Genomic DNA, 17,607 nt, shown 5'->3' with positions numbered 1-17,607 from the left:
TAATGCAATTTAGGAAAAGCTTAAAGAAAATTATAATTTCTGTTTATGAACTACACTAAAAGTATGTTGTTGACTGAACAAAATCCACATGTGCCAAAACATGTTGGTCACTGTAGGTCAGTGGGTTTGTCTTATTTTGTGAAACTTAGAGGATATTAATAGACCAAACTTTTGTGCTAATATTCCCCTCAGAAAAATTGAAAATCTCAAGATACCTGTAAGTGTTTTTCTCCAAAAACATGTAATAAATAGCATGTCAATTCCTACAGCTACTGTAGGAACAGAGTGTGTCAGTCTGCTGATTTTCTCAAGAACAAAATTAAAGAACGGAAACAAAATGGCAGTACATCTGTACTGACAAATGTACAGATGGTAAAGGTCTGTTTGTTTTGCACAATTGGTTTTACAAGAACAACCGAGCAGCAGTGAGCTGATGTGTTCTTGCAGAGTAGAAGCCCTTTAGAACCCGTGAATTAGTATTTGATGGCTCGGGGCATTGTGAAATGTTTAAATGCATCTGAAGTGAATATTAAAAAGTGACTTGATTCAGGTGCAGGCTTACCATGACATTCTTAAAGGTCTGATGACAAATTCAGCACATTTAACGTGTAATGCTTACATAGAAGCCCTTGTCAGAAGTAAAATGGCAATTATTTTCCAGAAGGACGACAAGCTTGCTGCAACCATGAAAAAGTATACAGTATAAACATGGTCCAAGCAGAAAAATACCTTTGAAGAACATCTGAGAGATAAAATCTTTTACAAAACAAGCTGTACTCTACCCCTATACAGTACCAATAAAACGTGAAAGTCTACAAATAAACCAAAAGTCTAATAGGATCACCATAAAAGTGTTAATGAAAGATAAAGATAACATGCTTAAAGGTAAGATTTTGGAATTATTTTATTAAAATAGTTCAACAGGCTATTGCTACTTGCTATTTGAACAAACTCCCTAAAAAAGGAATAGTCCATTATTATTATTATATTATAAGTAACAGTCCAGAAAAGTGAATCCTTATTTTCAGTAACTGGTGGCACCTCTTTGAACAGCAATAATGTCTTCTAGATGTCTCCTGTAACTTTTTATTAGTTTCTTGAATCAGCTTTTATCAATTTTGCCGATTAAAGTGTTTCTTTTCCTAAATGGCTCACTTCTCTAACTCACTTCTTTAACATGCCAATGCAAAAATAAAAATTTCTTCAACCATTCTTCTGGCATAGTGTTGAAAATTTGCTTATATGTTTAGGATCGTTAAAATCATTAAAATCAAAGACCTCAAAGTCTTCTCTGTTCAGGACTAAAAAGATACAGTCATTTAGCCTGTCAGTGCTGAAAAACCTTCCAGGAGGAAAACGCCGTCTGTGTCCCCTTGAGGGTTTTCTTTTGTAGTCGATGGTGTACTGTACATGCTCATTCTGGTGTCACCGCTCCTAAATGGCTGGTGGTAATAATAATGGACATAGGTTACACTGATGATGCTTCAGAGCATTTATATATTTTCACTCCAGTATTACTCAAAGCTCTTGACATGCAGAATGAGACTCATTTCCAGGAGTGCTCCGGCTTTCTCTCAGAGACATGCTGAACAGGTTAATGGGTGTCTCTAAAGTGTCCCTCTGTTTAGCCTTGTAAGCCATGTGAATAAGTTTTAAAAACCTAAGTTGCAACACCAGGAGCATTCCATCAATAGGCTGCTAGTTCTTATTATATTGTAAGCAGCATTATGCCACCACCACCTGGTGCTCTTTTCCACTATCTTGGTTATATCTAATCATTTGGCAGTTTGCCGAATCATCATGATCTTAAATGGTAACAGAAATGCACACTCAGAGGTATTAATGAGGTTGTTTTTCCTCTTGGTGTAAGAAATTACTAAGATGTTTTGCATGGCTGTCAGCCTGAAAGTACAGTATCATTTTCTTGAACAGCATAACTGACTGGCTTGATGTTACTGGCTGTACGTAGCCATTTAATTACCAAATGGCTGATGAGTGAAAAGGTATTTGTTGATTTTCAGATGAATCACAGTGACATTTAGAGTGCTGGCTGGTAAAAATAAAAAGAGATGATCTATGGATAAAGCATGGAATTTATTTTAAATGACGTGTGTGGTATTCTGTGAGGTTCTGCAGTCTTTGGTAAAGTAAAAGAAATGAACATGCTAACACTAGAACACAGAGCTAATAAGCAGTCACTTCAGTTGACTGTGGATCCTCTGAGCTGACAGATAATCTTCTCGGTCCAGAGAGAAAGACAGGGCGGCAGCCCTCAAGGTCATTGTATCTATGGAACAGGAGAGGACAAGGCTAATCAATAGTGTGAGATTTGGAAAAGGAGACTCGGTAAGTGACAAGGGCTAATTTTATACCCACAGAAAGAATGTTCTCTTGAGTAACGATAAGTGTTACCAGGTTCTCAGACTTAAAAATGATGTCATGTTTTGCAAGAGAACGGGACTATCTGTAGGTTTGTGTAATAGATTTTGAAGATCTTATCTTTGTCATTCTACTTTTGATAGTTGGAGTTACATCATTGTCCACCTCTATTTTTATATTCATACTTAAAATATCTTCTTTATCCTTTTGCCAAGGATGTACCTCATTAGATAAGCTATGGAAGCATTTAGCTAAGACTTTTTCCCCTTCAGATGCCTTTATAGCATGTGTCAGATGAGAAATTGAGGATTGTTTACTTTGCCACTGTTGCAGAGCGATCTGCATTAATGCAGCTCATTCTCGGTATTTTCATAGTTTAAAACATTGCTGCTGCCTTTAAAAAGGTGGATCCAGACGGTAAGTCGCAGTACAGGGCAGGAAAATAATTTCAATGTATTTTTTTCAGTTTGAAAAGGTGCTTTGAACTCTTAAGGCTAGTAATTTCCAGCCTCTAGCTTGCTTCTGAAATCAGCAATGCATCATATCTCTTTTAATTAAATAAAACCATCAGAACTCTGTGATAGAAGCAAGCCCCTTCCTTATATAAAGAAAGTTATGCAAGTTCTCTATTCATCCATCCATTTTCGAACCACTTCATCCAATTTAGGGTTGCGGAGGAGTCAGAGCCTATCCCAGCAGGCTACAGGCACAAGGCAGCTGCCTATAGTTTTTCCAGTCATTTCTTGTGTTATGATAAGGCTGGATCTAATTGTGTGGTGGACAATAAGAGAAGGTCCAGCCTATTTAAGTATAACAGAAGGGACTTAACATTCTTTCAGTTTTGATTTAAAATGAATGGAGTGGGAATACTCTGTATATTTGTGAACTTGTTAAAGTGTAGATCTTGTCTTTTTTCAGACTCATTGAGATGCTAGATGTAGCTATTTTCTTCCTGTTTTTTTCTGTTTTTGCTTTGCTTAACAGAGTGTTACAGCTAGCTGGAGCAATATTCGATATTTTTAAAATGAAACAATATGAAAACACAAACTAAGGATTTGCAGGTTGCTGTTTAGTGCATTCGGTTTAACATGCTGATGAGATGATGTTTTTTCAGTACAAGCAAGGAGAATATTAAGAATAGAGGACAGATATCAAAGGAACAGGTGAAGTGTTTTAAAAACATACATATTAGTCGGTCCAAAGAAAAATATATTTTTAAATTGATACCATTCTCAATCCTTCTCATTTGCCTGTTTTAAACATTATGTAAATATTGTAGGAAGACAGATGGTGGTGGTGCATTGTTTAGCATTGCTGCCTGGGCCCTGGGTTGGTACTGTATATTCTTGCCATGCTTGAATGAGTTTCCTTTGGGTTCTCCATCTTCATCTCACAGTCCAAACACATTCTGGTGGGTGAATAAGCCCTAGATGTGAGTGTCTGTAGTTTGATCTGTGTGTGCCCTGTGATGGGCTTGAGCCCCAACCAGGGACTATCCTGCCTGGCGCCCATTACTTGCTGGGATCAGCTCTTGCTTCCCCGCGACCCTGTATAGGATAAAGTGGTTAGAAAGTGGATGGATGAAACAAATGTAATGTGCTTTGGGAGAAGACTGAGACTTAATTGACAATGGTAAATGCATATGCACTAGGATGCCATGAGACAGAATGGTAGTATACTGTGTTGCTGTTCACGAAGAAATATGATCGTTTAAATCGCCATTTCCCATGTCTTCAAAAATGGTTATTCTAACATCAATTTTCCCATTTCTACCTCCACAAAATTTAGTATATTTTTCTGTTAGGATGACTTCTGCTTTCCCGAGGTTTTGTTTTGTGCTTTAGTCAGCTAATTGTTGGCAAGGTAACAAAGCAAACAGAGAGAGACATTTTCTATGACCACTTAGCTTGTATACAATAGCATTCAACTCAAAGCTTTGAGTGGCATTGTGTATCAGTGTAAGTGATCATTTAGATGCCAAAAATGTTCCTTAGACTTATAGAAGTAATGTTGGAGCAAGATCCTTGTTATTCTTTCCTGACAATTAGAAAGAATTACTGGGTGGAGCCATACTACAGCACAAAAAAAACAGTCTTGAACAGTGTGCATTGTCACAGTTCTACTGTACTTGACAGAACTGGGTTAGACTGGCAAATAAAGTGGTGATAAGGGAACACAGAGTAAACATTCATTTGTGTTCTCTAACTCCTATTTTGGTCACAGTAATGTTTACTTTATTTGTAACTTTACAGCAAGGTAAAATTCCTGGCCAGCAGTGAATTGAACTACACAAACTCCTGCTATAAAGGAGAAATGAACAGGCTCAGCCTGTGTTATTGATATCTTCTCTTCAGTGTCTTTATAAAAAGACACCGACATTCTGCCTTCTTTTCTGAGTTAGAGTCTCAGTAAAAGTTCTTTCGTGCTTTGTAGACCCCCTCAGTGCTTCTTTTGAAATGAATGTGAGACAGATACTGCATCAAACTGGCAATCCGACAAGACTGTTTGCAGCTTTGGCAAATGTTCAGCCCCTTTAGAACATGACTGTCCCCCGATAGTTCAGATAGTGTGGGATGAGATATGAGAAGAACCTGCCAGCACCTTGGATATGCCCTCGGCCGCTATCAAACAAAGACATCTGTTGCGCGAAGTGATGTGATAATACAGTAGGTTCTCCGTGTTTTACCAAGGTAGATATGACTAATTAGGAAACGTTCCAAGCCAGCAGCAGTTCATTTCTCATTTCTGTGTATTAAATTCGCATACCAGTCTCATTGTAAGTTGACGATAAAAAGAAATTAGTTTGTATTTTTCTTTTTCTCAAGTTGTTCAAAATTCATAAAAAAACATAGGAAAGGTTCCTAGAGCCCTAAAAACTGTGACTAACCGACATATGTGTAGCTTCTTTCCCCAGGCTATAATTCTCATAAACAAGAACACTTCTTATATTCCTTCTCTGTGACTAGTTGTACATTTAATATTTAACAGCACATGCCATTGATGTTTTTTGTAAATGCAGTACTCATTGTTTTTCTTTTATTTTGTTGGAATTTATGTTGACACCTGCACCAGAGAAATTCCTTGTATATTTTGTACTTGGTAAATAAAAGTTTTCTAACTCTAACTCGATTTGGTAGTTAGCAGATCTTCCAGGATCTCATCCAGAACTTTCTTGAAAGAAGCCAGGGTTTCTTAAGTAGCTTGTTCCATACTTCCCAGAATATGGAGAGATACTGAGCTGTCAGAAAGTCAAGTGTGAGGCTCAAACCTCTACTTCCTGAAGCAACAAGGGTGAACAGGGTCAAAATACAGTACCCTAGACTGCTAGGTCACAGTGTCGTAAATACTAATTAAAAATGTCTGGGTTTTTGCAAACATAAAAATTATTAGCATATTCACACTAATCCGTCTGCGGACATATTTTTTTGTATTTAATATGGATGCCTTATAATTGGAAATACTTATGAAGGAATTATGCCCCAGCCTCTGTAGCAGCAAGACTTATCATTATGCTTAGAATTAAGTATTCAGAAGGACTTTTAATAATCTTAATAATCTTTCTGTTGCCTTCAACAGACAATAACCCTGATATAGTTTAATTTAGCTCCTCTGAGCTAAGCCTTAGTTAAAAAGGACAAGCCAGGATAACATAGATTGGATCAGTCTTGACACCTCCAGTGGTGTCCAACACTCAGTGCCTCTTTGTCTACAACCCCAAGATGGGGGGAGGAGACATCTAGTGTGGGACTGCAGTGGGTCACAAGGATAAATAACCGATGAGAGAACAGTAGAGCTGTACACCTGATGACATCACATCCAATCACCATGATTTTAAATCACCTGGATTTAAAAGGTGCTGCACAACAATGGAGGCTTGCTCTCTCTCTTACTCAAAATCTGACAGGCTAATGAACCATGTGACCACAACCACCATTGTTCCAGCTTCAAGAAATTCAAGAAACACCAGGATTAGAAAATGAGTCTACACATAAAACAAATCTACCCCAAATAGTCCCTGGAATCTCCAGTTGTAGTTTTGTGTGATCAACAAAATTCATCCAGCTGGCCTTTTGAAGACTTCTGAAATGTCAAAGCTGCTGTGACCAGGCCAAGCAGATTTTGAGTTTTCACCACCTCAGTCTCACATGCAGACAAACCCAAGTCAGACATTGTGCACAAATTGCTGGAAAGCCACCGAATAAAAAGTCTAAGTGGAATTCTTTCCAATCCTGAAGAGCTGTCTTAGGTAACAGACCAAGCAGGACTCTCTTATCCTGTGCCAACAATACAACCTTTGGCACCAAGCCATCAGAGCAAGGCAGGACAGCTGTAACGAATCCAACTCCATCCATCTGCCTGCAGGTCTTTTAAACTCTCCATAGAATTGCCTGGGATCTCCGTGACTTGGATGAGTAGAAATTCAATGTTCACAATATACTGTAGTTTAGTGCACAACAGGAACTATTTACTTGTCTTTGAATGGATGAATATTAAAGCAGTTATATGAGACAGATTCAAACTACAAGGCTGACATTAACACGTGTTATAGTAATTTAACCTTTGTAGTAACCTTTATAGTACTATAGTATATTTAACCTTCCTATTACTAGTATTTTTGTAAACTCTGCAGGAATGATCAGCCATTTGTATCATGGAAGATCGATACAATATATTTAACTCTTGTTAGTTTGTTCTTTGGTAATACATTTATATATGTATACTTTGAATGAGCTGACAAATATAGCTCTTTGTTTTGTACAATTGATTCCTTGTATCCGTTAAACTAATTTCTGATTGTTCCAGTAAATTTGAACTGGAACCCTTCCATTGTGCAACTCAATATTGCTAGCCTTTGCCAGAGATTAGAATTTAATTGTTTCTGTAAGACTCAATATTGTGCATAATTAATCCATTGTGGTATGTATTCATGGTTATTAGTTGTTTTGTTTTGAAAGGAACTGACAATTTACTAAATAAAATGTGTACTACTGTTTTGGTGACAAAGCAAAAGAGTACATGATGCCAACATTTTTCTGTCTGCTAAATAAGTACTCCCTCCAAGGGTGTAAGCGATATCACTTGTTTTTAAAATATAAAGTTTCATGAATTCCTTCATAAATGTATTGCCTCTGTGTTTCTTATACTGGGGAATGAAATAAGCACCAAGTAAAAAAAAAACATAGTCAAAAATGATTTTCTGTATTTTTCTGAACAAAAAGGAAATGAATGTTTCCAGAAAACTAGAGTCATACCTGTCTGCACATGAGATGTGACCAATTACACATAAGACAAAGTATTTTTTTAAACAAATCTTTAGCTTTGCACCTTTGGAGTATGATTACAGCTAAATTAGAAACTGGTGACCTTACCTGAATTCCCAGCAAGTCTTTCTAAACACATCTTTTCAAGGCTCCTGAGGCACATTTCCAGGAAAAGTGCAGAAGCTTGTTGGTCTGTACTGTACATCTATTGCACAATGTGCTAGCAGTGCAGGCTTCACCTGAGAACTGAGGTCCTTGTGCTTTGTGAGAGTTAGTTTAATGAAAACCCTACAGTAATCACATCTTTGTATCTCTGAGAATTTCGCAATCACGCACTTGATAAATCCAGTGAGAAAATATCACACCTGGCGTGGTTTGCTAGTAGCTATTATGCCAGCTAGCATCCTGTACCAGCAGAATAAACAGTATTTACAATTAAATTCAAAACATCATATTTTATTAATTAAATTGCAGAACATAGCATAGGGTGTTACAGCAGAATTCAGGGCCTGATGAAATATGTGGTAACAGTTCTGTTACATCCTTCAAGACAGCATTATATCTGCTTGCAGACAGATAGGCTTGCGTTGTGCTCTGTATTCATCATCATTTATTCACGTAGCTCAAAACCTCCATCCATGGAGAGTTTAATATGTACTGTAGCAATAATTACAGAGTATGTAGTGGATTAGACCCTGCAAATATTCAAAGGAGCACCAGATCTTCAGACTGAAACCGTCAGATGTCAAATAGGCCCCTTTATGGAAATCAAGAATAATTAAGGAACTGAAAGATCATAAACTGATTAGTTTTAAATTATATTAGTTACAGGTTATATTCCCTAATTGTGAGGGGGAAATGTGGGGATTATGGAATACCTGCGGTTAAAGCAGAAGCTTAATTTCAGTGGATGCATATTTAATATGAGAAAAAACCAATAAAAATCCTTAGATTGGAGGTGGGAACGGAATTAGCATTAGGTTCAGTGTTTATGGAGTCTCTGCACAGGGCAGCTGCCTATAAAAGAGAAATCTGTGCTGTATCTGTACCAGAAAGCAGACAAAGAACAGATTACTGATTGAGTCTAGGGAAAGCAAACAGACATGTGATGCAATAAATTTTGATTTCATTGAGCTGTTTATCTCTCTCTGGAATATTATAAACTCACAGGTAATGGTAAAAATTCAGTTATTGTACAACTGCAGAGCAGTAGGATATTGTAATTTGTACACATTTACAGTCATTTTTAATTGCTTCATTTGAATGCCTTGGGTGATGCTCTGTGACGTTTATCAAGAGTCTCTTGATTGAAGGTGTGATAGAAATCTAAATTGTACCGCAGTTGTCCTTTTTCTTCTTTGTCTGTAAGATCTACAAGGTAGTTCTTTTATATGTACCAGGGAGTGGTTCTTTTTAGTTTTAATTGTTTCATAAGAGATTTCTCACTGTCTGCTAGGTGCTGGCAGAGAAGACAGTGTTGGTGTGCGTGCTTAATACTTGAGCAGCTCTTGGCCTCTTGTTAGGGACTCCCCACCCAGAACCTGCCAGACTTTAGCAAAGACGGTATCAAGGCCGGCCCAGTGCTAGGATCACAAGCAGGTGATGTTAGTCAGTGCTCTGGTGAGAAAGACACGGCAGGATGTTTATCGTGCCCCACAGCTAGGAGGAGGCAGCTGCTAATAAGCAGTGTGAAAAATCCTGCTTCTTTTTCACACGCAGTCTGCAGTTTGCAGGTGAGCCTCCGATTTCTAATTTTAAAAGGGGGTTTCGGTTCTCCTGAGTAATAAGCTGATGTGTGCAGTGGAACTTTCTTCCATGAAAACCCTTAAGCTGGAGTGGAAAGCTAAATTTAGCCTCTGTGGATACAGAGTCCCTACAGAGAGCACATACTTCTGTGTTGGTTGTGTGCCTTTAAAACAGTCAGACACAGCATTAGCACTGATATACTGTATAAAGTCGGTCACGGGTTGAAAAGCACACAAACAAATGAAAGCTTTAGTATTCAGAGTGGGGTTAAAGAGTTTTCGGTTTTAAAAAGGTTGTGAATTAATGTTAATATCTTCAAGTAATAGTTCTTTGGCTTCATGTAGTGTAGAGGCAGTGCAGTGGCTCTGTGGCTAAGGATCTGCGCCTGTGGCTGGAAGGTTGCCGGTTTATATCCTGTGGCCAGCAGATGAGTCCTACTCCACTGGGCCCCTGAGCAAGGCCCTTAACCCCAACTGCTCCAGGGGTGCTGTATAAAATGTCTGACCCTGTATTCTGACCCCAAGCCTCTCTCCCTGTTGTGTGTCTCATGGAGAGCACGTTGGGGTGTGCAAAAAGACAGATTGCTAATACAAGAAATTGTGTATGGCTAGTAAAGTGATCATTCATTCTTTCATGAAGGTTACAGACTCATTGTACTCTTATAGCTATGTCACTGTTGTACACGCAACAGATCACAAAATGCAATTTTGTACTGAAGTAGGCCATTTTTATGCATTTTGTTTCTATGTTTATTTAATTCAGTATAAATAATAAAACTTCCGGAGTAGCTTAAGCCTTATAGGCGCTCAAGCTCTGTAATCGCCAGCCGTGTGAAATCAGGAATGTTCATGTGGTGGCACACAATTAGATGATGAGGGTAGTAGCTCTGGCGATGACACAACAAGCCCTGTGCCTAACAAAGAGCTCACAGGTGTGTGCTGCTACTGGTGAGAAATGCACCTCTCCTACAAATGGCATTGGACGTCCTGTAGCAAGACCTGCGACATGCTAAAATGTGATTGGCTGGAGAGTGGGCTGGCCTGCACTTCGCTCTCTCCCTTGTGTGGTCAGGGGAATCTTAGCTGCGAGTCAGACACACAACCTGGCTATTCCAGCTATGTTTGACACAAATAATTGGCGATTCTAGAAAAACAGGCCTCTGTCTAAAATATTTACGTGATCAGTGACAATCCAGTATCAATCTTATGAATGACTTAAATAAAGGCTTTTACATTTCTTCAAGAACAGTAAGATACACATCAGCCCAGGAGAGTCTGAACAGTTGAGTGGCTACTCAGAAGCCTTTTCCTCTGCCTTTGGAGATAAAACAAAACAACAAAAAGATGAAGCTCAGATTCCTAAACATGCTGTATGGGTTTGCTGGTTACAAACTCCATCCTTACTTTGGAAAATGAGGAAGGCATGATAGCATCAACAGGACAGATTAAAGAAGGACTGGTGGGATTCCTGCATCTTCCATACTCACGATGCTAAACATACAAGACTGAGTCTTGGCCACCAATGTGTTTCCACTGGAAATGGAATGTCAAATGGCTTGACATCCTGTGTCCTCTTCTTATTGTCCTCAAACAGTCCTTTAAAAATAAGACTTCACGCGGGGAGTCACCATGTAGCACACTTTTGACTGCATTTTCCTCTCTTTCCTCTCTCTCCCTCGTGCAGAAAGCCAGCTGCTCCCAGGGAACAACTTCACCACGGAATGCAACATTCCCGGGAACTTCATGTGTGGGGACGGGACGTGCGTGCCGGGGGCCTGGCAGTGCGATGGGCTCCCCGACTGCTTTGACATGAGTGATGAGAAGGGCTGCCGTGAGTCTGCTTTACTGACCCCTCTCCCTGGCCCTGCTCACAGTCATGGCGCCATGCGGGCTTGGCACATGTCACACCCTGACTCCTTTTCTCCCAGGCATGTGACAGTGCTGTAGAAGAGCACAGGACAGTAAAGAGAAATAGTTTCCACTACAGCACAGGGAGCGCACGCACCAGTACAGCTTCCTGTCTTGAATAAAACTGAGAACCTTACAATACACATAAAATGATGCGTGTTTTCTGTGTTAAAATGAAAAAACTCAGTTGTTCACATATTAAGCAAAATGTATTACACAGTTCAGTAGAGAGGGGAAGGCAGAATTAATAATGAAATCCAAACCCCATATTTGTGTCTTTTTAGAGTGATCTTGCTCTTTGAGATGGCACACTGTATAAATGAGACTGCAGAATTTCAGGATTCTGTCAATTATTTGACTTTCAATTCTCCATGGCTCATTTACTTAAGATCAATACAACTTTAACCAAATATTAATGACTGTATATGGGCAGCTAGGAGCCGCTGGGCTGTTTTTTAAACTTTGCAGGAGTTGTGAAAATTGTTTCAATCATTGATTCTTTTCTTGTTTCAGACATTCAGAGCCAACAGAATAACAGAATAACTCACTATCTCTGCACATCTTCATATCCATTCACATTTGTGCAGCACTTTACTCTTTCTTTACTCTTTTCTTGTTTTCTCTTACGTGAGTCCTACAGTATTTGTAATTTTTGTCATTTCAATTTTGGCATCCTGTTTGAAATAATCTTTCATCATGCAGACCAGACGAATTAGTCATGAATTCTGGACAGAGCTTTCCTTTACACTCTATTACCGAAACTTTTTTTCTGTTTGAGAGTTTTTCCTGCTTTCCTCACTACAGGTTATAGTGACCTGCCACATGTGCCTCTGTCCCTTGTCTGACTTGGCCATGAACATAACCCTTATATAGCACTCAATTGTATTGATATTGGCTGTGAAACTCAGCTAAAGGCTAGTTAAAATCCAAACATCTGTGGTGCAATCAAGCATGTCACTGCTGATAAACATCAGGTATCTAAAGTTTCTTTCTTTGGAAACCGTTACTTTGAATTAACATTAAACAGAGCACATTTTTTACTTATGGTGAGTTAATGTTTTCAGCTGTCTGCTCCTCCTGGAGGTGTGAAGTTTCTCCACATTTTTCCTAACAGTCCCTGCAGTTCACCCTAATATTTAGACAATAACTCGTATGTCAGATGTGGACACGATGAGTTGTGTGTGTAAAGAGGGCAAAGCAAGTGCACTTTTCCTTTACCTTGACTGCTAAAATACTTTACTTGGAGTATTTCAGAATATAAAAACAAATGACCTCTTTATTCACTCAGCATTTACACTAAGAACATTTACTTACAGAAAGAAAGCTATCTGACACTAAACATGTTTCCAGTTTGCGTATAGGGCTGCCCTTTAGCAGAGAACACGCACATTCCTTTAATAACAACAGCAAAACAGAAAGGGGTTTATTCCGTCTTTTCAAACTTCCCAGTAAAACCCCTATCATGTGATGGCTCTCCATCACATGCTGCAGATGATGAGATCGGTTTGCTAACTTTACATTCTAGGATCAAATGCTATGTACATGTAGCGATCATGATTTGAGTTAATTTATTTAGGTAAATTGACATAATTCTTGCAGAATATAAAAAATTTTTTGCCAGAATATCATCAGAGTCAGAGTCTGAATGAAGACAAAAATATGATCACACAGGGCCTTATTTTAACAGTGATAAATTGCACTTTATACTGTAATTGCATATGCTTGAGTTTGTTTTAAATTTAGAGAATGTTAGAGAATTAACATTTAGATGTATGTTGTGTTTCAGAATAAAGGAATCAGACTTGAAATCTGAGTCTGTCTTAAACCTTGGCTGGTTCCTAAAAGATGTTTCATAAGTAGCAAAAATTCACCCCAGTTTCTCTTGTGAATGCAAGCTGTGAGTGCATAATCTGGGCAGGTGGAGTGTATCAAAGGTTTTCTGAATTCGAGTGCGGTGGTGATGAGTTTTATTTGAAGATGTGCTGCTAGGGTTTAGCTCTATTAACCTCCTGGTTGGGAATCTCCCTTTTCCAGACTCTAATCCCTCCTCCTCCTCCCCTTCAGCCTCTGGCAGGCTGCTAGTTGTTCCCTGTAGCGTACTGTATGTGCAGCACGAATCAGAACTGCTTTGCAAGCCTTGTTTCCTTTTTTTCTGGAACAGTTTTTTAATTTCCAGATTTCAAAACTTGGTTTCAGTTAGTAAATCTGTTCAGTCCCTTTAAAAATAGTTTTCCTCTGGGCCTTTCTCTTTCTTCCCTTCCCTGTTCAGTGCTGTACTGTTAGATTTTAAAGGGACAAACGCAAACACACTAGCATTTCTTGCACAAAACCTGTTGTACAGCTTTAAAGTCCTTCGTAGACTGCAACATCACATTACTGTGCATCTGGAAAACTGCAAATGTTGGTTTTTCTATTTTCTCTTAGATTATCTATTGCCGGTCGGATTTTAATGTACTGCACAAAATCCATTACCGCTGCAGTTTTAGGCCTGTTCAACTCATTCTCCCGTATGTTAATTCAGCTCTTCATTGAAAGCTGTATTTCTCACAGAAAAAGTAAAATAAATATGCAGTTTAGTAAGACCAGGTTCTACCAGCTTTTAATACTATCATGCTGTATACTGGCACCAAAATGCCGTAAGCTATAGAGAATGCAGATAGTGTCACTGTTAAGATGCATGTCAAGTGGGGTTTTGTCACTGACTGGTTCCTTCATGATGCTGCATTCCTGAGGCAGGCCTTCCCCATGGGAGCTCGTGCTATTTTGAAAGGCAGAACTAATTTCCGGAACAGTTTTGACAGTGCTTTGTATTAGTTTCGTTTTCGCTTCTATGTTCAAATTAAACTTCGATTTGCTTGCAGGCAACTCTTATTCTTAAAGTTTACTACATACTGCAATAGGAGCAGACCCTCTCATGAATCTCTACGGTTGTCTGTTTTTAGCAGGGGTGTGCCAATATTTGTGTCTTCCTGGTTTTGACTTTTCACATGGCTTTGAATCAATGGACATCACTTAAAGGGCAAATAATGACCTCTATAGATTCAGTATTGCTAAGAAAGTTCTTCTTTATGTATATAATCCATTTGATGTTGTCTATGTGTCAGTTAGGATACACAGTTGTCGTTTTTTCAGTCTTTACAAATCCTATAACCCTACCCTCAGTTATCACCAATTGTTCCTGTCATACCATTTGAAGCTGTCCCTCTCTGTACCATTCCGATAATCAGGCGTACAAGACTTGTGAGCCAGTATGGCCACACTCAGTGGTAAGGTATAGAGAAAGACTTGTGCATCAATATTAATATCAATATCATGTTTTATTCATTTGAATTTACCTCCAGGTCAGGGAATTATGCTGGTTGTGACCTGGTAGCTGCTGCTATTACAGCAGTCATTGTGCTACAGGAATTTTTTACATCTTATAACATGTCATTGTCGCAACAACAGTCCATTAGTTATGATAAAACTAAAGCATACACTGCTGGGCAAAAGCTGCTCTTTTCAGTGATTTTCCTTTTGGTTCAGAAACACTTATGGTAATTCACTGAAATTGTAGTAATTATTTTGTTTTAAGGTGACAGTTAATCCTGATACATCTGTATTTTCTAGTGCAAATGTGTCATCATGTGTCATGGCTTTTGGGTTCATGTCTCTGCCATGAAGGCTGTATTTCTGTGATTTGTGTCAAATTGATATATTGTTTATTTGAGAAATTCAACTGAGAAACTGAAATTCCCATAATGCAATTTTTTAGTTAGAAAAATTAATTTCATAGTCACACCTTTTGTTTCTCAGTATCCATTTTTGTTGTATTTTTAAAGTTTGGAAAGAAAAGGATGTCCTGGCTTTGCTGCTTGTTTACAGTTACATGTTACCGTAGCTTTATAGCATTTAAGCATAAATAAAACAGTTCAAAATTTTCAAAAAATATGTTTGAATTCGTTTTTTGTTGAATTCTGAAATGCTGCCCTGTCTTCTGCCCTGAGAATAATGTGATTTACTGTACTGTAAGTACTGTATTTACTGTATCTATGATTCGGTGCCAATTATCTTGAATTATGTTTTGTTTTTGCTTGCAGGTGTTTCTTATTTTATTTTTACTTTTTAAGTCTTTCTATTGCCTTGTCTTAATTCTTGTTCTCAAAGTGCAGAGTTTAATGTAAACAATATATCTTGTTCTGATAATATCTGATAACGTAATATTAAACTTCAGATCTGATGTGACTGTCTTACCATAGTTTAATATCCTGTGTCATTTTTCACAAATTTCTTCAGAAATGAAAAATCAAAAAGAAAAGAAAAACACAAAAGCTAACCAATGACACTAAGTGACCCATTGTGAAATGGATGAGATGGACTGTTGTACATATTTCTTTGAAGCCCTATTTTTTCTTATACATGCAAATGTTTACAGAGCAAATGGCACGGTCATTAAAAGACATACTGTAAATATCTTCTGTTATTCGCAAGTTAGATCTTATGAGTTTTTTTTGCAGATGCCACAACCCTCTGTATGGTCTCTCTGTCCTGTTTGGTTGTGTTGCTGTTTCTTACAGTGATGCCACCAGACAGACACTCAAAAGTAACTGCTGACTCATCCCTCAGTTCCTCAGAAGCTTTGACTTTAGCTAGAGAACCATGATGTTAATACAGTGGAACTAAGCACAGAGCTGAAAGTAGTGTTTCTAAACCCAATGAGCCACAGGTATATGGAATACATTACCAGGATGATTTGAGAAAGGCTACACTTTTTAAAGAAATGACTGGAGTAGCCCCTAGCATCCATCTGCCTCTACACTACAGAACAGCATAAATGACCTTTCTCGACTTTATAATTTTCATCATGCCTTTATATCCTCGGGGCTCACATATGAGCACCAGCTCTTCAGCAGTGTAGAAAGGCAGGTGGCTTCAATTATAAATAGAACTGCAGTTGTTCCTGGCGAGACCAGGCATGCTTGGCAGGGTATGTTATCACGCTAATCCTCTTAAAAGAGTTTTTTATGCAGACTATGCGAACTCCTTTTGACCATTACTAAGAGGTTCCTCAACAGAGCTATGTCTCCCCCTAGCTGCAGGGCTGTGATCCTGCAGTGCAGTTCTGGTTTGCAGGAGCTGCTCATGCATTGACAAATATCATATTAAACTCTGTCTACAAAGAAAAAAAAATAAAGATATTAATGGTGCCTATCACTACCAAGTTTTTATAAGGCTGCTTTTGCTGAACAGCTTTGTGTTCAAGTTTGTGAACTTTATGCTTTGTCAGATGGGATTAGTTTGATGGTTTTGTGAAGAGAGCTAGATTTCAGGTGTTTGGACTGTGTTTAATTTTGATTGTGTGTCATTTTGTTTCAGTGTTGATTGTAAGGTAGTCCTTTGATTTCTTTCTTACTTTGGGTAAGTAAGTAGTCTTGTGTTCCCCAGAGCCTGCTGCACTGCCAGGTTCTGAAGGTGACATCCTGCTGGGACACAGGGAAGTAATACATACCGACACAGACATGGGCTGCAACCTAAACACAAATGACATGCAAATCCAGTCGGTGATGATGAATCTCCCAGACTGGAATCTCGTGCTGGGAAACTGTGATAGGTTTTCTAGTCTGAGCTTTTGTCACTTTTGTTCAGTAAATAACATAAAAAGTGCTTTAAAGAGTTAGCTGTAGCTTAGAAAAACATTCTGAGTAATTTGATACCTTATGTCAGTTGGCAGTCATTAACTCAGCTGGGCAAAATTCATGAAGTGCTTTAGGGTCCACAGTGTTCCTGAAAAGCACTTGTTAAATGGAAACTCAACTCTTCAGTCTGGACAGTGAATGTCTCATCAGTGAGGAAGGATTATTCAGACCTGAGGAAAGCTGATCAAATATTAATCTCTGTCTTTTATGTCCTAAATACTTTTATGTCCTCTGTCTTTTTCTACAAAGATATACATTTACACAAAAATGCAAAAAGAAAGAACCTCTCTTAGAACATAACCTTTATTAGAAGGCCAGTGGTCTTTGAATTTATCTTTTGACTGATGCTGTTACATTTTTGTTCCACAGTTCTAGAATGAAAGTGTTCCCACTGCTGAGTTTGTGAAACAGTTAAAAAACACACTATACTCATTAAGAGCCAACCGTACCGTGCCAGTGCTCACTGGGATTCAGGCACTCTGCCTGTTGTACTGGCCTTCCCCTCATGTCTGCCTGGCCTCCAACCAACTGGTGAAAAGCTGTCTCAGAATGGGGAGAGAGTTCTTCGGGCTTTGAGGGATTGAGGAGGGAGTGGGGTTGATTTAGCAATGAGGCCTCTCTGGGGAGGAGAGGCAGCAT

General features: G+C 38.6%; 1 protein-coding gene across 3 annotated transcripts in view; it reads left to right on the top strand.

The window, feature by feature from the left end:
* The window catches only part of ldlrad3 (low density lipoprotein receptor class A domain containing 3), a 79,761-nt gene that overhangs the window by 19,520 nt on the left and 42,634 nt on the right, over positions 1-17,607 (top strand). For all 3 annotated transcript variants that reach the window (XM_015338392.2, XM_069181533.1, XM_069181532.1), the window contains exon 2: positions 11,070-11,216. In XM_015338392.2, the coding sequence (XP_015193878.2) occupies positions 11,129-11,216 (88 nt within the window). In that variant the 5' untranslated portion in view covers positions 11,070-11,128. The remainder of the gene's footprint in view (positions 1-11,069; positions 11,217-17,607) is intronic.

This window comes from Lepisosteus oculatus, chromosome 21 (assembly GCF_040954835.1).
Source record: "Lepisosteus oculatus isolate fLepOcu1 chromosome 21, fLepOcu1.hap2, whole genome shotgun sequence".
Lineage (NCBI taxonomy): Eukaryota > Metazoa > Chordata > Actinopteri > Semionotiformes > Lepisosteidae > Lepisosteus > Lepisosteus oculatus.
Note: the sequence above shows the minus strand (reverse complement) of the source record. Positions and strands in the feature narration are given on the sequence as shown.